Below are 19,918 nucleotides of genomic sequence, written 5' to 3' on the forward strand. Positions count from 1 at the left end.
ACGCAGAACATCTAGTGCCATCTAGAATATGGCAGGAAAGTGAACTGTAATCAGTAACATCTGTGGGTTAATTTATATATGTTAGGGGTCATATGAGGGTGTATTTTTGTTAACAGAATCATCTGAGAAAATTTATTTATGTAGTATTAGGATATTAGGTGTTTGATGTTTGAATTGTAGGAAGCTCAATTGTATTTTTTAAAGCAGCATTGAAATTAATGTAATTAAAAAAAAAATTGTGTATTTTTATATTTCATATGTGGTGTTGGTTGCATTTTATAGGAGGAAGAGCCATGGATAAAAGAAACAAAAAAACTTTTAGGGAACGAAAGCTTCTACTTCAGCATCAGTAGTGGAACTGGAGAAGCTATGGACCTCACTTTGTGTGCTCAGCGTCGTTCAAAAACTAGCCGAACTGATAACAGATTTTTTTGGTAAGTCACTGGCTATAAATCCTTGTCAAATTAAAGTAAATTTTATTACTAGTATTTGATAAATTAAAGGTAGTATTATTTGTGCAATGTAATCCTGGTCATACCAACTCACTCTGTTATAAGTTTTTAAGTCTTGAACAACTGATTTTTTACTTACAACCTGTGGAATTACAAAAGTATGGCTGATTATGTATTGTGCATTTGAGAAATAGGGCACGTTCTCATATAATATTTAATTTCCAGGAACCGTATGTTGCACTTGCATCTAAAAAGATTTGGAGTGGATTGTCAACAGTGGCTGATAAAGATTATGTGCGGGAGCATTGAATTTTCTTCCATGTATATGAATAATCACACACCAAAAGTACTCATCATATCAAGACTTAGCTGTGAAAGAGCTGGAACAAGGTACTGTAGCAGTGTAGTTGTTAGTGTAGTAGAATATTAATAGCATCCCGAGTGAGTGCAGATACATCACTTGGAGAGCAAAGTTTTATACCTAATAGGGTAATGAGAGATTTGGTGGGAAGGGTTGTACCTTACATCATATCTCATCTCTTTGGCAGAGAACAAAATATTCATATGTTTTTCTCAAGTTCTTAGTTTGTATCCCTTCATGTTGTGAGTATAGGTTTGGATAATGCAAATTTATTTTCTTGGTACCACGTACATGTAAATAATTGCTCAGTAGAACAAGAGAGTGATTAATGTATAATTTTTTAGTGCCTTTTTAATGGGAACTCTATTTTCATTTAATGCTCTTTCAAAGAAGTGCGTATAGTTAAATATAAATGTGCTCATTTCCCTTTATATATCTTCAAGGAATTTATTCTGCTAATTTTTAGGATACCACAGGGTAACCTGTTAATGCATACTGTAGGTTCTTAGTCTTACCCTTTGTGTTTACATATTACATTTTTAGGTTGATGCAAATGGTTAATCCAGTATTTCTTGTCACTATCAACTCAGATTTATGGTTCGTGGAGTAAATGATGGCGGCCACGTAGCAAACTTCGTTGAGACTGAGCAGTTTATCTACATTGATTCAATGGATGATTTGATTCTCTCATATGTCCAGACCCGTGGTACAGTTCCTCTCTTCTGGGAACAACCAGGACTAAATGTAAGTTATTTGTTAGCAGTTTAATTATGCTAAATTGAGTAATGATGTTCCTTAAATATTTTTGTGAGCTTGCAAAACTTATTGCTACATGTACTACTGTACTTTATGTAGAATTTCTTTTGACCAGTTCTAAGCCCCATTGGTTGTAATGTTGAAATTGAGTGTAAGTACAAGTCACAGCAAGGAAATTTCATTATCTGGGTAAAGCAAGGGGTCAGTTGGAGTTTTATCATTTTGGTGTGGTACCATGAGATTATAAGTTTGAATATATACAATCGGAAAAACTACCAAGTACAGTGGTACCTCAACGTACGAAATTAATCCGTTCCAAGGTGGCCTTTGTATCATGAGCTTTTCATATTTTGAACTGCATTTTACATGCCTAATCCGATCCAAGCCCTACAAAAACACCCCAGTAAATTATTCCAGGCTTACAACACATGTTCTAGGGTTACGACGCAGATCCGACGGAAGAAATATGACTCCAAAAAGGCAAAATACTGTACATACTTAGAGTAATATTCAACTGCATGTAATTTTCAACCCCATTTTTACTGCATATATTAGGACTTTAGCATATGTCCCTTAGCAATAAGCCTAGCCTATGTTAGCAGTTGCTACTGTAGCCTAGTCTATGATTCTGACATCTTAACCTAAGAAGCTAAAAGCTTAGAATATGCCAATAAAATGTATAAATAATCAGTATGTACTCATTTCAAATAATTATTAATTAATCATTAACTATAATACACAAAAAAAAAAAAAAAAAAAAAAAAAACTTCCAACCTTGTTTGTTTACATTCAGCACTTACGATTACCGAACGATCGCCAAGCAATCACTTTTCCTAGCACACAGTAAGCCATAAATTTTCATTATCTCTCTTCAACTAATGAAACTACCAAACAGTATAATAACCATTCATTTCTATTCTTTATTCTATCTTTACCTAATGTTTTTTTTTTATTAAATGTATTGCATGAATAAGTTTTTCAATGTACAGCATCCTTTTACCAATAGAATACATAGGGCACAATGGGTAGATGCTGACCAATAGGAGAGCAGGATCTTATGGTGTGAGTAGCATCAGGAACCAATGGGAGAGCGGGAGGATGGTGGCGAGTTTACTCAGTTTGGTGGTGCGCGAGTTTTTGAAATTGTTCTCGGTGGTCCGGGTGAATCTTGGGACTTTACAGCAACAACCTTTCGTAACTTGAACTATTTTTGTATGTAGAGCCAAAAAAAATCTTCATATTTGCTTCCTATCTCGAGATTGTAAGTTGAGCCTTTCGTATGTCAAGGTACCACTGTATGTAAGAATACAATAAAAATATTTTTAATGAAGATAATTTATGAAAGATAAATTGAAAATTCATAGTATAAATCTAAGTATTATATGCAAAATGCATTTTTTTAAATTATATTTTTATATTTATCTTTCATTTACACAATTTCCCAGTGGTTCTTTGAAACATTTTACTGTCAGAGATTTATTTCAATGTATGTATGTATATTATTTTTTTGTACTTGCACATTATCATTTCACTTTGCAGGTTGGTTCTCAAACAAAGTAAAAATGTCCCAGGGTAACCAGAAGTGTCTGTTCAAGCATTCCAAAAGCACATGCGTTTCTTGAGGGAGCGTTACGGTCAGCAGTTGTGATCAACCTTCTGGGAACTGGAGTAACTGGACGCAGCCAGGAGAGCGGCACTTTCTCACGTCTTTCAGGTTGGTTGAGAACTTGAGCAGACGAATTTCCGTAAAAGAGCGTAAGATATTTTGAACTGGTTGCAGTGAAATTTTTTGTAGTCATTTCAGTAAAAAGTAACTAAATCACAAAAAAACAAAACAAAAGACAGTTGAAGCAAATTTGTCCATTGTGAAGTAGTTCACAGGTAATCAAAGAGACAGAAATCTGAAAGAACAATCTGCAAGTAGTACTGTTTGTTTTTTTATGGATCACTACTCTATGTTTCATTGACTCTCTTAAGTTTGATATGATTCATATTAATAATTGTTATGTGTCATCTTACCAAGAGGATTTTTGCTTTTCAGATTCAGCATCTTAACTGCCCTTGGAGTAAAGACTCTCCGCATGTAGTGTTTGATTTCCATCAAGAGTGTAAAGGTGGTGGGCCAGAGGTTTTGGAAAAAAAACTCAAACCAAGAATAAAGAGCAGATTGAGGGATATGGTTATTTTTGCTCAAGAGGTAACAAAGTTCAGTCGGTGAGTATTGAACCTGTTCTTAGAGGATTCAGGAGGGGTCTTATCTATTAAAAAAACTCTCTTGCATCAGGAGTAGTGGTATATGCCAATATTGATTAACCCTTAAACGCCGAAGCGGTAAAAAAAAAATGTCTCCCGTGTGCCGGAGACGTTTCAGAGTGAGCGCGGGAAGCGGAAAAAATATTTTTTTTCAAAAAAATCACAACGCGCTTAGTTTTCAAGATTAAGAGTTCATTTTTGGCTACTTTTTTTTGTCATTGCCTGAAGTTTAGTATGCAACCATCAGAAATGAAAAAAATTATCATTATCATATAATAAATAGTGCGATATATGATAGTGCAAAAAACGAAATTTCTATATAATTGTATTCAATCGCGCTGTGCACAAAACGGTTTTTTTTAAGGATAACAAGTTACTTTTTTTTTCGTTGTAATGTACACTAAATTGCAATCATTTTGGTATACAACACATTGTAAAACGATAAAAGCAACACAGAGAAAAATATTATCACAAAATAATTCCTGAATTCGTAACGCGCGGATGTAAACAAATATTTTTTTTCAAAATTCACCATAAATCTAAATATTGTCCTAGAGACTTCCAATTTCTTTCAAAATGAAGACAAATGATTGAATATTACTATACTGTAAGAATATTAGCTTACAAATGCAGTTTTTGACCAAATCTGACGAGTTAAAGTTGACCGAATGTCGAATTTTTTTTATATATACTATGCAATTATTTCAGAAATAAGAAAAGCTACAACTTTCAGATATTTTTTTGTTTTATTCTACTGAAATTGCGCACTTTTCATATATAAAACTCTATGAAATGCCTAATATGAAACGGAGCAAATATTCCGAGAATGGGACTTACGCATTGCGGAGATTTGTGGCGGAGAATCCGCGCGCGGAGGGAAGGAAAGTTTTTTTAAAAATTCACCATAAATTTAAATTTGTTCCGATACGTAATACAAACCATCGGTCCTTTAACAATAGGAAGTAGCTAGCGGCAGCTGGAACTGTCGTAAGCTTCGAACAAGGGGAGAACGGTAGTTAAACTGCTTGTCCGACAGTCGCGCGCCGCGCGACTGGGAGGTAAACAAATCACTTTTGCTTTCGGCCGCGGGTGTGAAGGACGTGTTCGTCATCGCTCTCTGCCCGCTTCATCGTCGTATGCTTTGTTTATATTGTGTTTTCTACTAATGGTTTGTTTGACTTGAAAATGAAACTGTAAGTACACTGTTTTCATTTTCATTACTTAATTATGAACCAACATGGAGTTATCGCCGTAGATGCGGCGATTTCCTCTCTTTTCATGAATTGACCCTTGTGAATTATGCCTCGGTGCCGAGGGCGGGCGCGCTCGCGCCGAGTCATGTATTTTGGGCGAAAGTGTGTAATTGAAAAATGTAAGTACTCTTTTCATTATATGTTTGCCCTGTGCGTTCGTTACCGAGTGTGTGTTTGCGCTCGGCACGAGCCTTTTAATTTTGTATAATAGAATGCAATGAAAGTGGATTCGCAATTGCAATATTCTTTTCATTTTCATTTATTTATTTGCATGAAATTTAATTTGGATCAATTTTCGGGAATTGATCCTTACGTTTTTTTTATGTGAAATGAAATCGCAAGTGCAGTATTCTGTTTCATTTTCATATATATTTTATGATAGCATCATATTATTGGATCAAGTTTCCGTTCTTACCCGGGAATTGATCTTTTCCCCTTAAGTTCTATGAAGTGAATCGCAAGGGCAGTATTCTGTTTCATTTTCATATTACTTTTCACTGCTGTGCGGGGGTAGGGGAAGCGAGGTCTGCCAGGAAGTCGTCGGAAAGCTCTCCCGCGACTCCCTTGTATCCGATTCTTCGTCTTCCTTCCTGCCCCCCGCTCAGCTTCTTCGTTGTATTTTGTACTTGGGGTCTTCCTTGCGTTCGGGGGTGGGGCATGTCTTCCCCCCGTGCGTGAGGGAACCCCTCTACTAATCTATCTATGTTACCGCAGGTGCTACATCCGTGGGAGACGACCTTGGACAGGTATGGACCACCGCGGAGGCAGGGCGTGCCTAGCATCCACGGGCTGCTGCAGCGTCTAGCGAGGTCTGGGGCGGTCTCCACTACTACCACGGCCGCTTATGCTGCTCCCCCCCTCCTGGTCTACACTCCCCATGCTGTGTCGATGACGCCGTCTGCCGCTCCTAGGGCCGCAGCCGTACCTAGGTGGGGTTGCCGCCGCCGCCTGTTTTCTTTCGTGTTGCCTGCCCCAGACTTCCGCTGTTCCAGCAGCTCGCCCTGGACCGGCCGCCAGGACCCAGGTTCCGCTGGCTGCCGATGATTCTACGAGGCGATCGCTGGGCCTGCCGTACCTGCCGCTGATGTGATTCCCGCTGTTGGCTTGGCTGTCCCTTCTGGGTCTACCGCTGCCGCTGTTCCTGCCGCTCCTGAGCTGGTTGCTGTTCCTGCCGCTCCTGAGCTGGTTGCTGTTCCTGTCGCTCCTGATTCCTGTGCCTGTCCATGCTGGTCCTGCCCACGGTGTGTCTTCCCCAGTCCCAGGTCCTTCCGGACAGGTGCAGTCGGGCCCTGTTGCTTCGGCAACTGCCCCGGCTCCCTCCTGGATGGAGGACCTGACGACTGTCCTGCGAGAGCTGACGAGGAAAGAGGAGAGAGGAAGCTGTCATCTTCGTCTTCATCGTCTGCTGCTGCCTCTTCCCCTTCGACTTCTAAGGCCCATAAGCCGAAGAAGAAGAAGGCTGCCTTCCCCCCTAAGAAGTCTCCTTCGGGAACTTCTAAGGGCCCGTCCCACCTCGGTGGGACGGGGGGTCCTTCTGCTGGTCCTCCTGCTCCTTCGGGGAGCGGGGCCCGTCTCCCTTCCGTAAGGAAGAGATAGTCGGGGACCAGAGGAGTATCGGTTAGCTCTGGTACTTTTCCTCGCCTGGTTGCTAGCGGCGATGCCGCTACGCCAGGTTCCGGCTCGGTCTCTCGTTCGCGCGAGATCCCGAGTGTACGTTCTCCCTCGGGAGACCGTGCAGCCAAGTTTCGGCGCCAGAGTTCGCTCGGCGCCAAGACGCGGCACGGAGCAGAAGGCGGTGGAGAGACGCTCAGGTGACTCTTGCCAGGCCAGCGGCCGCTCTTGCAGCGACCAGCTGGTAACCCGGGTTTTCCCCCCTAAGAAGGCCCCTTCCGGGACCTTCTAAGGGCCCGTCTCGCTCCGGCGATTCGGGGAGCTCTTCTGCTGGTCCTCCTGCTCCCTCGGGAACAGGGCCCGCGTCTTTTCTTCTACCAAGGAGAAGAAGACGGGGACCAGGAGGAAAGTACCAGCTTCGGCTGGCACTTCCTCGCCTGGTTTTAGCGGTTCTGCCGCTAAACCAGGATCCGCCTCGGCTTCTCGTTAGCGAGAAGTACCGAGTGGACGGTCTCCCGCGGGAGACCGTCCAGCCAAAGTCTTGACACTCGAGCTCGCTCGCCGCCAAGACCGAAGCGCGGAGCAGAAGACTGGCGAGTGTCGTGCAGACGACTCTCGCTAGGCCAGTGGACGCTCTCGCAGCGACCAGCTGGCTGCTCGGGTTGACGTGACGGTCGCTGACCAGCCACGGGTTGAGGCGAGGAAGGGGTCCCCGCGGTCGTCGGTACCAGCCACGGCTGGTACCAGCGGCTCGACGCGCCGAGAGGACGCTCGCCGGTCTCACCGCGACAACGAGCCTAGCAGGTCACCTGACGCCGCTCCTATCGGGACCGGGCGGAGACGGTAAACCAGCAACAGCTCGCCTGACGCTAGACATCAGCGTCGACGTTCTCAGTCGAGCCGCTCGCCATAGAGGTGAGCGGCACGGCCAGGCCTGCAGATCGATCCCCACCGCGGGTTGGTGATGGCTGCTGCCCCACACGTACGCTGGTCCTGCCACGCGAGCGGGGGGGGGAGCGTCAGTCTGTCTCTCCACTACCTTCAACTTCCTCGGGCTACACCGGGAAGAGCGAGGTAGCTAGGAGTGACCGTGAGAGGTGCGCCGCTCACGATCCCGTCACGACGCCGCACGTGCCACGTAAGGTCTTAGGACCAACCAGGACGTACGCGCAAGTGATTGGAGGCGACCGTCAGGGGGAGAGGGGGTGGGAGCGTCAGTTCTGTCTCTCCGATACCTTCAACTTCCTCGGCATACGCCAGGAAGAGCGAGGTATATAGGAGTGATCGTGAGAGATGCGCCGCTCACGATCCCGTCACGACGCCGCACGTGCCAGGTTGGTCTTAGGACCAACCAGGACGTACGCGCAAGTGATTGGAGGCAACCGTCAGGGATCTGTTGCTGGCCCTTCTTCTGAAGGAGGAGGTCCTGGGAGCTGCCCTTGTTGGAGGGACTGGACGGTCCTACTCCTCAAGACGCTGTAGCTTCCGAGATTCAGAGTAACTTTACCCAGGTTATTGCACTGATCGTCAGCACAACGACGGGGGGAAGGATCGCCGCTCCCACAGCAGAGCCCATGTACTCTGCTCGAGTCGTTTTGGGGCCCGAGAGGGAACCCAAACCGACGGTGGGTTTGCCGCGATCGGAGCTTGCCGATTCTGTCTTGAACCAGAGTCTCTCGTCTCCGGACAAGAAGGCTCTCTCAGTTCTGGCCGGTCGATCAAGCTACTTCCACCTCCTCTACTGCGACAGCGGCGTTTCTACGTGTCTTCGGACACCGTATTTAAATACTCCTTCGGTCCTCCTGAGAGGTTTCGACCTCGACGAGGACTGGAATGAGTCGGAGGACGGTATCGGCTCTCTCCTGTCAGGTGTCAATCAGCCCCACCCAGACGACGTTTCACAGTGGCGGCAGACCCTTACCTACAGTGAGAGTTCGTAACCCTCCTCGGGAAAACGTTTTCTCCTGACGATACGTTTTTCCCAGACTCTGAGAGGCCATCGCCGCAAGGCGATGGCTGCTCCTACTCTTCTCCAACTGCTAGTTCCACTGGGAAGGCTAGCGAGTATCCAATTCCTCCCCCACCCCATTCCCTCTCTCCTTACGGCTACGAGGGAAAGGGGAAGGATCCTACAGTCGCCCGTAGAGTGTGTCCCGGGCTGGAGGGACGTAAATGTGGGGGGTTCAGGTCCTTTGTGGAGGTGGACCCCCACGAGGTTTGTTCTCGTTGTCGAGGGCGAGAGTGCTTCTCGTAACGAGCCATGTATGGTTTGTATGGATTGGTCCGAGGCGCAGTGGGTGCTGTACGAGGGCAGGAAGAGACTTAGGCCGGCAAGAAGGGTCATCGGAAAAGTCCAGTGACTCCTTGGTGACGGACACTCGTCCTCTTTCCTGCCTCACGCCAGCACCCACGTTTTTGCGCCTTCCCTGCGGGGGGAGGTAGCGGGAGTCCTTTTCTATTACGATCCCGTAGGGGTGGCAGAGGGCGGCCGGTACCCGACGTACAGTTGTATTCGGGGTCTTATCTGTCGCTCTGGGGGGTGAATTCGCCCCAAAGGCGCGGGGAAAGCCCTCCTAATTAAAACCCGACTCTTGCTTCCGCAGGTGTGCCAGCAGCGAAGGGTACGATTGGACAGTCAGTGTGCGGAGTCGCTGGGTACTGCAGGGAGTTGCCAGCATCAAGGGTTGATACAGCGGGTTGGCGGGGGTCGGCGTGGTCACTCATGGTGCGCTGACCACCACGACGACCACATTAACCTACCCTGCGCTATGGACGCCACCCACATCTTGTCATATACGCCCTCACAATCATAAGCGGTGGACACCCACTGGTGGCAGTACAAAAACCAATTGCCGCAGTTCAAAGAGGACGATGCCACAACCACATGAATTTTTTCCTTTGCCGACCCTGACTTCCGCTGGCTCCCACAAGAGTAACCCCCTGGAACTGCCGCCTAGTGACACGGATGTCGGGGACTGTCGACAGGACGCCTGGCGCTCCCTCATCTCGTTAGTACTGCGTGCCTGCCGTACACGTGGCCGCTCAGCGATCTATTCCTTTTCAGGTGGCACATTCAAGCAGATGTTCCTGCTGTTTCCTGCTGTCCCCGGACCTGTTCCTGCCTTCCCGTGGATGGTGTTGCTGTAACAGTCCTCAGGTCCTTCCGGACAGGTGCGAGTAGGCGCCCAGGTGCTTCGGCAACCGCCCCGGCTCTCCCTCCTGGAGGAAGACGACGTCTGTCCTGCGGAGCTGGCGAAGAAGAAGAGGAAGAGGAAAGAAGGTGCGTCAATCGTCTTCATCGTCTTCTTCGTCTGTCTGCTGCCTCTCCGTCCCCCGACTTCTAAAGGCCAAACAGCCGAAGAAGAAGAAGGTGCCTCCTCCCCCATAAAGACTCTTCCGGGATTTCTTAAGGGCAAGGCTCGCTCAGGCCGAGATGGGGTAGCTCTTCTAGCTGGTTCCTCCTGTCCTTCGGGGCGGGGCCCGTCGCTTCTCTGCAAAGAAGAAGTCGACGGGGACCCAGAGGTTGCATCAGCTTCGGCGGCTGCGTCCTCACTGTTGCTAGTGGTTTGCCGCTAAAGCCAGGTTCCGTCTCCGGCTGCTTCGTTCGCGAGAAGCACGAAGTGGACGCTCTTCTAAAGAGGGACCCCGTCAGCCAAAGTTTTCGACGACCGAGCTCGCTCGCCGTCGACAGACAGGCGGCACGGAGCAGAAGGACTGGCGAGAGTCGTGCACACGACTCTCGCCAGGCCACTGGACCTCTCGCAGCGCAACAGCGGCGCTCGGTGCTGACGGTAGACGGTCACTGACGGCCACGGGTTGAGGCGTGAAGGAAGGAGTCCCCACGGGCCGCAGGTACTCAGTCCCACGGCTAGTACCAGCGGTTTGACGCGCCGAGAGGACGCTGGCACAGGTTCTCGACGCGAAAGGGAGCATAGGCAGTTGAACCTCGTCCGCCACGCTCCCGATGGGACCCGGGCGGAGAAAGGTGACCAGCGGCAGACGACTTGCGCTAGAGAGCGGTCTCGACTTCTCAGCCGAGCCGAATCGCCCCCCCGGGCGAAGCGGCGCACGCTAGACGCATGTGCTAGACGTACGCGGGTTACGATCGGCAGCAGCCCATCACGCCGCTGGTCCTGCAGCGAGCGCCGGGGGGCAGGTACAGGTATGCCTCCTCCTATACCTTCAAACTCACGGGCATACCGGGAGGAGCCGACGAGGTTACCAAGGAGCGATCACGAGGGTGGCGTCCGCTCGATAGACCCAGCTTATGACGCCGTACGCTCAGGGCACGCGTCTTAGGAATCCGATAGCCGGACGTCCGAGCCAAGTAGTTGGAGCGCGGACCCGCAGGGGTCCTGTCGCATGCTTTTCCTCCTTCTGAAGGAGGAGCATCGAGGGATATTATCTTGTTGGAGCGGACGTCTGGACGGTCCAAAACTCCATCAGGAACGCTGTGACGCCCCGAGATAAGAAGGAACTTCGCGGAAGTCATTAAGCTGAGGCGTCTGCATAATGCCTCGCGGAAGGATCGCCGCACAACCATGCAAAGCCCACGTCCCGGCTCGAGTCATTTTGGGGTCCAAGAGGGAGCCCAAAATGATGATGGGGTGCAGATCAGAGCTTCGGACCCGTCCTGCGATAAGGTTGGAGAATCTCGTCTCCAGGACGGGAGGACTACGGCTAAAATCCGGGAGGTCCTCTAAGCGCTCCTATCCCTCTACAGCGGCCAGAGGCGTCTTCTACGTGCCATCCAGAAGACCCGATACTGCCGTAAAAAGGTTTTAACCCCGGAGTTAGCGAGGCTGTACTCAGGTGTGTCCCTGCAGCAGCTCCTGCGGAGAAACCTATGGTTCTCGCAGCAGGAGGCACTTGCCCTGTGAATCTAACGCTATGGCAGATTCCAGCAGTTCCTGGTGGATTTGGGTCACCTATCACAATATCCAAGGTCGGCCGGCCGGCTCTCCCGGTTGAGTTCATGCTCTACACGAAGACGACGCTTCCTTCAGGAGACTGTGCAGTCTGGAGGAAGCGCAATCTCTTACCTGCCCATCAGGACTGCCTCACACCTGTGAGGCCAACTTGGTTCTTCGGCGTAGGGAACGCAAGTCCTTACCCGACGTGGACCAAGGGCCGTGGCTGGGCGTGAGGCGGCACTCGGGCGCTAAGAAAATGGACCTTTAGTAGTTCGCCCAGCTCTCTTTCCTGGAGAGATGGTGGACGCTGCGGTGGAACGGCGGCGCACCGACGAGAGTGTCCCGATTAGTTCCACCAGGCGTCTGAGGGTTTCTGGGCCAAACCTCGAGTAACTGCGGTCCAAACCCAAAGAGCTTGGCTAGCGCTTCCACGGCGGCGAAGCCGGTTGCCCACCGTCCAAACCCGTGTGAAGACTCCAGTGTTCGACTTCGCGAGAGGAGGCCGAAATCAGACATCCTCCAGCACCTCCTTCCTCCGAGGAGGTGCTGAAAAGAAGTCGAAACGAGGAGGGAAACGCTAGGGACGGCGTTCCCCTCACTGCTGCCGTGAGTGGGGGGGTGCACTGGCGAGCCATTGGGCGATATGTGCAGCGCTACGGCGCGAGAACTGGATAGTAGACGACTTCGGGAGGGATAATATACTACCCTTGAGTCTCGGCCCCCCCTCATCTCCAAACCGGTCCATCTGACAGAACCCATGTCCGCGGGATCAGCAAAGGACAAACGCTCTTCGACAGGAGATCAAGACACATGCTGGCGAAACGAGCTGTAGAAAGTCGTGGAGGACCAGTCACCAGGCTTTTAAGCAGCCTATTCCTAGTGGAGAGGCATCGGGGGGCTGGCGCACCGGTATAGACCTCTTCCCCTGACCGCTTCGTTCAGCACGACGCGGTTCCACGATGGAGATCCGGCACGCTCAAGTGCTTCGACTCGATCAAGGGGGAACGATCATGCTTTCGGTGGACCTGAAGGACGCGTATTTCAAATACCATCCATCAGTGCTCCAGCAAGTACCTCGCTTCATCTTCGACGGGACGGTGTACCATATTCAGATGGCACTTTGTTCGGATCTCAACACGCCCCACAAAGGCCAAGTGCTTCACCGAGTGTTCCACTCTGGTGTCGCTTGGGCCCATTTCGAAACGGGATACTTCTTCGAGTATCTCGGACGGATTTGGCTGTCTGGCGAGCTCCGCTCGAAGTTCTACAGGACAGAGATGGACTCCTCAAGTTATTTTGTCGCGATCTTGGGATCGTGATAAACTACGAGAAGTACGACTCCGAACCCAAGCAGAAGATGAAGTACTGGGTATGCTGATAGACTAACGGTAGCAGGGCAAGTCTTTCCCGCAGACTTGAGTTCATCAAGACAAATCTTCAGGGAGGCAGATCGAGCCGGTTTGTCGCGGAAGGAACCCACAGGCAGCACAGCAAAATGGCACAGACTGAGTCGGCCATCTGTCGTCCTCGGAAGTTAGAATCCCTCAAGGGCGTCTTCACCTGCAGGTCTCTCCAGTGGAGGCTAAGGGAGAGTTGGTCTCAGGGCCAAGGTCCCCCTTACTTTCCCGTGGCTATCACGGACAAGGTTGAGGCAGGACTAGCCTGGTGCTCGACGACAAGAACCTCTTAAAAGAGGAGTGGCCCATACACACGCCCACCCCCGGAGATGCTTCTGTCTCAGAGCATCGACCGAGGGATGGGGCACACCCTGGAGGAGTTGACTGACTGCAGGTGTGGGACCATCACGAGAAGCACCTTCATAATCAATGTCCCCAGGGAACTCAAGGCGGCGTTCAACGCTCCTCCAGAGTTTCGGGGACGCTGGTGGGACACTCAGTGGTGGTGATGTGCGACAACATACACAGTAGGGCATATGTCAACAAGCAGGGGGGCTAGTGTCTCTTCCGCTTCCATCAGTTGACGGGCAGGTGCAACGAGTGGAGCCACGGCTAACAACTCCCCCGACTTATAGCCTCGTCAGCCACCGCTACATTCCAGTGCAAGAGGAATTGTAGTAGCGGGACAAGCTTCCGTCGTCGGATCAGGTCGCTAGGGGACCGAATGTCTCTACACCAAGAGGTGGCTTTTTGTGAAAGGCTCTTAAACATGTGGGGGCGACAGGTCGTTAGACCTGTCTCGCCAGCCCGGCCAACGGAAGATCAGGTGTTATTCTCGGCCGTGCCGGGAACCCATGGGCAGCTGCAGAGGACGCTCTCAACACCCCTGGGAAAACCTCTTCGCTTACGCCTTTCCTCCCCTCTGTCTGATTCGGAAAGTGATCAGTCTAGCGCTGGTCACTCCCAATCTCAGAAAGATCCTGGGCTCCAAACGGGCCTCAAGCCGTTGGTATCCGGACATGCTGGCTCTTCTTGCAGACAGCACCGAGAGAGCCTACCAACGGCACAACCTTCTAGCCAGCACACGTAGAACGGTACCACCGAGGCCAGTCCAGTCCTTCAACTTCACGGCTGGCTGTTATCCACCATCTTTCTTGCGAACGAGAGGCTTTCCGTTAGCGCAGCAACAGAGATGCTGGACAGTTCAGACATCCTAGCAGATGATACCAGGGTAAGTGGGCCGTCTTCTGTGGTTGGTGTCGTAGACCTGGGGTTTGTCCTCTTTTCCGTCCAGCAGCCACTCTTTCAGCAGGTAGGGATATCTCTCTGTGTTTATTCGCCGAGAGAAGAATCCTCCAAGTACCCAACAGTTAAGGGATATAGAGCCGCTCTGGCCTCTCGATCCAAAAGCTGAGGGTAACTGGACATCACGAAATTCGTTCGAGATATCTTGCTAATGAGGAGCTTCGAAAGGTCTTGCCCACCAGGGAACTCAGGCCCCTGCGTGGACGTGACTCTCGCCTACAGGAGGTCTGACTCGAACACAGTTCGAGCCACTCCGAGAGTTCGTCAGGACAGGGATCTGACAACCTCAAGAACCTCTTCTTGCTGGCCTGGCATCGGCGAAGAGAAGAGGGGGTGGAAACTACATGGCCTTCTTTTGATGTAAACATACCAGAGGTGGGGATCTGTGACGACCGATTTGTCCCGATACTTCTAGCTAAGGACTCAGAATCCGTTCGATCCCTGACGACAGGTGCGAGTCTTCACGATCCCCTCTGCTGGACTTTACAGATATAACCGATGCGGATGAGCATGCCTGCCTTGTCCCTGTGAGGCGCTACGGCGCTACTGAGAGAAATCGACATCTCAGGCCGACGTGTCTACGCCTCTCGTAGCAACTGGGGTCCCCAAGAAAGAAGTCCTCCAAGAACCGCTTTCTTCTGGTACGTGAGGTGTCCAGGAGAGCGTACGAAGCTGATGTAGCGGACGACATCCGTACGCTCGCGACGAGAGACGAAGCAGAGGTATCGGCCCCTCCTTAGCGTTACGTAAGTAACTTCTGTGGCGCAGGTCCTGAAGGCAGGTGTCTGGGCCAAACCAGACACTCACGTCCTTCTACCTTCGGGGATATTGCCCCGACAAGTCCTAGGATACTTTTTCCTGGGACCTGTGGTGTGCTCAACACGGTGTGTAAGCTTACCAGCACCGAGTCAGGCAGGAACAGCACGATTCCTGGTAGGAATGGGAGAATGCATGTGTGAATGGAGAGAGTGACGGCTGTCTCTTCACCATTCTTTCTACCTCTACCTGGGGCAGAGGGATACGGTCTGTGACCTTGCGAAGGGAAGTCAGATGCAGTGAAGCTATTAACAGAGCATCCATCCTATCTCTTTAACTAGAGATAGGAGTAAATATCCACCACTTCTCCAAAAGTGGGAGAGTGGATGACCAACATGAGACAAACCAATACTTTACAAAATGCTCATGTAAAGGAAAAAGTTCTTACAATGATGTACGAAGAGATACGCTTGCCTCTCCTTGTATCGCCAGTAGGTCTGACCACTTGATCCTGCGGTGCACACCACAGATCAACGGACAGAGGCTTGGATCCCTCCCTCGCTCGTACGACCAGGGAGGCCATTCCAAGGAGGGACGAAACACCAGTCTTTCATCAAAAGACTCAGATATCCACCCACCAAGAAGTGAGTCTCTCCATTGTGAAAGGATACGATGGTTTGTATTACGTATCGGAACAAATATGACAATTTGTCGAAAATTGCATTTTCCTAACTATTTAACAAAACCTGAGGTCTTTAACATAAAGTCCATCATCATGCCACCCCTCACTCTGCGTATTTTGCATGGGCCAAAAAAGGCAAAAAAGTGATTTGTTTACCTCCCAGCGCGCGGCGCGCGACGACAGTTGTGAAAAGCAGTTAACTACCGTTCTCCTGTTCGAAGCTTACGACCGTTCCCAGCTGCGGTTTGTATAGTTAGGAAAAATGCAATTTTCGACCAAATTGTCACTGGCTTCCGAGATACGTAATAACAAAAACCATTCGGTCCTTTAACAATAGGAAGACTCACTTCTGGTGGGATGGAATCTGAGTCTTTTGATGAACAGACTGGTGTTCTGCCATCCACTGGAATGCCTCCCTGGTCGTAAGAGACGGAGGGAGGGATTCAAGCCTCTGTCCGATGATCGGGGTGTGCACCGCAGGATCAATGGTCAGGACCTCTGGGCGAGTATAAGAGAGAGCAAGCGTATCTTCTTCGTAACAGCATTGTGTAAGAACCTTTTTCCTTTACATGAGCAATGTAACGTAATGGGTTTGTCTCATGTTGGATCCACTTTCCCCCCTTGTTGGAGAAGTGGTGGATTATACTCCTATCTCTCAGTTATAAGAGATAAGGATGGAGCCTTTTCTGTGAATTAGCTTTACCTGCATTGACTTCCTTTCAGCAAGGTATCAAATGACCAGATAGACCCTATGCCCACAGGTTAGAGGATAAGACAAAAGATGGTGAAGAGAAGCCAGGTCACTCGATCATAGTCACAATGCCATCTCCCAGTCATCACAGGAAGCGATGCGTTCTGCTGCTCGGGTGCTGGGTAGCTTACAAAACGGGTTGGGGGTTTGGGGGAGGGGGGAGCAGCCCAACACAGGTCCCAAGGGAAAAAGTATCCAAGGACTTGTCGGGGCAATATCCCGAAGTAGAAGGAGTGGAAGGTGTCTGGTTGGCTCCAGGACACCTGCCTCAGGGACCTGCGCCCACGGAAGAAGTTCTGACGAACGCTAAGGAGGGTCCGGATTACCTTCTGACTTGTGGGCTCTCTGTCGGAGCGTAAGGATGTCGTCGCTACCATAGCTTCGACGCTACTGACACCTAGTAGCCAGAAAGAAGAGTGGTCTCTGGAGATCTTTCTTGGTGACCACCAGTGCTAACGAAGAGGCGTCGACATCAGGGCTGAGTGTCGAGTTCCTCTTAAGATAGCGCCGTAGCGCCATCACAGGACAAAGCAGCATCTCATCAGCATCGTTATCTGTAAAGTCCAGCAGGGAGGGGATCGTGAAAGATAGAACCTTGTCGTCCGGGATCGACGGATTCTGAGTCTTATACAGAAGTTCGGGACGAAAATCGAGCGTCACAGATCCCAGCCTCTGGTTATGTTTAAACACAAAAGAAAGGCCATGTAGTTCCCCTACTCTCTCGCCGATGCCAAGGGCCAAAGCAAGAAGAGGGTCTTGAGTGTCAGATCCCTGTTTGACGACTCTCGGAGTGGCTCGAACGGTGTTCGAAGTCCGATCTAAGGACGAGAGTCAAGTCCCACGCAGGGGGCTCTGAGTTCATGGGTGGGCAAGACCTTCGAAGCTCCTATCATTAGCAAGGATATCTCGAACGAATTCGTTGATGTCCAGTCCCCTCAGCTTTAGGCGAGAGCCAGAGCGGCTCTATATCCCAACTGGGGGTTACTGAGAGGAGCTTCTCTCGGCGAAAGAAACACGAGGAAATCCGCTACCTGCTGAAAGAGTGGCTTCTGAGAGGAGACAACCCCTGTCTCCGACACCAACCACAGAAGAGGCCCACTTCCCCTGGTATACAGCTTGCAGAGGACTGTCTGGACGTGCAGCCATCTTCTGTTGCCGCGCGACGAAAGAAAAGCCTCTCGTTCGCAAGAGATGGTGGACAACAGCCAGCCGTTTGAAGTTGAAGGGACTGGACTGCTCGGTAGGTACGTTCTACGTGTGGCTGGGCTAGGAGGTTGTGCAGTTGGGTGTAGCTCTTATCGGTGCGTCTGCAAGAAGAGCCAGCGGTCCGGATACCAAACGGTTGGAGGCCGTTTGGAGCCACCAGGATCATTCTGAGATTCGGGAGGACATGCGCTCGACTGATCACTTTCTCGAACAGACAGGAAGGGAGGAAAGGAGTAAGCGAAGAGGTGGTCCCAGGGGTTGTTGGAGAGCGTCCTCTGACAGCTGCCCCATGGGTCGGCCCCGGCCGAGAAGAACACCTGGATATCATGTTGTGCCGGGTGGCCGACAGGTCTACGGATTCCGGTCGCCCCCCACAGGTGAAGAGCCTTTCCGCCAATCTTGGTGTAGAGACCATTCGGTCCCTATCACCTGACCCGACGACTGAGCTTGTCCGCTACCATTCTCTTGCCTGGGAATGTAGCGTGCTGAGACCAGACTATATTTCGAGTGAGCCGTGGCCCACCGGCACCTGCACCGTCAACTGATGGAGCGGAAGAGACACTAGCCCCCCTGCTTGTTGACAATGCCACTACGTGGTGTTGTCGCACATCACACCACTGAGTGTCCCACCAAGCGGTCCCGAAACTCTTGAGAGCGTTTGACGCCGCCTGAGTTCCAGGACATTGATGTGAAGAGTGCTTCTCGTATTGGTCCCACACACCTGAAGTCAGGCAACCCGTCCAGGTGTGCGCCCCAGCTCGGTCACGATGCGTCTGAGAACAGAAGCATCTCGGGGGGGGCGTGTTGTACGGGCCACTCCTCTTAAAGAGGTTTCTTGTCGTGAGCCACAGGCTAGGTACCGGCCTCCCACCTTGTCCCGTGATAGCCACGGGAAACGTAAGGAGGATCCTTGGCCTGAGACCCAATCTCCCTTAGCCTCCACTGGAGAGGACCGCAGGTGAAGACGCCCGTGAGGGAACTAACTTCTCGAGTGAAGACAGATGGCCGATCCGACTTGCCATGCTGTGCTGCCTGTCCTGCCGCGAAAGGAACCGAGCCGGCTGCCTCCCTGAATTTGCTGATACGCAAGTATGCTGGAAAGACTTGCCCTGCTACCGTATCTATCAGCAATACCCAGGTACTCATCTTTGCTGCGGTTCGAGTACTCGCGACTTCTCCTAGTTTATCACTGAAATCCCGATCGCGACAAAACTCTGAGGAGTCGATCTCTGTCCTGTAGCAAACGGCGAGCAGAGGGCGAGCTCGCAGGAAACTAGCCAATCGTCGAGATACCTCAGACGACGTATCCCGTGCGAATGGGCCCAAGCCGACACCAGAGATGAAACCACTCGCGTGAACCACCTGTGGGCGTTGAGAGACCCGAAAAAAAACAAAGTGCCATTGAATTGGTACACCCAGTCCGTCGAAGATTGAAGCGGAGGTTACTTCTGGATGATGAGGAATGGGTATTTGAACAATGTACGCGTTCCTTCAGGTTCCACCGAAAGCATGAAATCGTTCCCCTGATCGAGTCGAGCACTGCAGCGTGCCGAATACCATTCTGTGACCAGCGTCGGTTGGCGAACGAAGCGGTTCAGGGGAGAGAGGGTCTATCACCGGGCGCCAGACCCCGATGCCTTCTCCTAGGAGAGGAAGGCTGTAAAAGGCCGGGTGATTGGTCCTCACGGATTTTCTACAGCTCGTTCGCCAGCATGGTCTTGATCTACTGTCGAAGGGTTGTCCTTTGCTGATCCGGAAATAGGTCGTAGATGGACGGTTGGAGAGAGGGGGGCCGAGACCTCCGAAGGGTAGTAGATTATTATCCCTCCGAAGGACGTCGACTAATCCAGTCTCACTGCCGCCGTAGCCGCTCGCCAAGTCGCCAAATGGCTCGCAGGCACCCCCCCACTTCCTCGGAAGCAGGTGAGGGGGAACGACGTCCAGTAGCGTTTCCCTCCTCGTTGCGACTTCTTTCCAGCACCTCCTGGGGATAGGAAACACAAAAGGGGGGGGGGGGGAGGGCTGGGAGGAGGGCTGATTGCGGGCCTCCTCTCGCAGAAGTCGAAACAACGGAGTCTTCACACGGGGTTTGGACGGTTGCAACCGTATTCGCCGATCGTGAAAGCGCTAGCCAAGCTCTTGGTTTTGGCCGCAGTTACTCGACGGTTGCCCAGGAAACCTTCGAGACTGCCTGGTGGACTAAGCGGCACTCTCGTCAGGGC

General features: G+C 50.7%; 1 protein-coding gene across 1 annotated transcript in view; it reads left to right on the forward strand.

Annotated features, from left to right (window-relative positions):
- Nucleotides 1-282: 282 nt before the first annotated feature.
- The window catches only part of LOC135209598 (synaptojanin-1-like), a gene marked incomplete at its 5' end in the record, with an annotated part of 47,747 nt that continues 28,111 nt past the window's right edge, over nt 283-19,918 (forward strand). The window contains 8 exon segments of the mRNA XM_064242290.1: nt 283-434; nt 678-842; nt 1,404-1,568; nt 3,127-3,209; nt 3,212-3,254; nt 3,256-3,283; nt 3,611-3,722; nt 3,725-3,783. Of these exon segments, the coding sequence (XP_064098360.1) occupies nt 283-434; nt 678-842; nt 1,404-1,568; nt 3,127-3,209; nt 3,212-3,254; nt 3,256-3,283; nt 3,611-3,722; nt 3,725-3,783 (807 nt within the window).

This window comes from Macrobrachium nipponense, chromosome 38 (genome assembly GCF_015104395.2).
Source record: "Macrobrachium nipponense isolate FS-2020 chromosome 38, ASM1510439v2, whole genome shotgun sequence".
Taxonomy (NCBI): Eukaryota; Metazoa; Arthropoda; class Malacostraca; order Decapoda; family Palaemonidae; genus Macrobrachium; species Macrobrachium nipponense.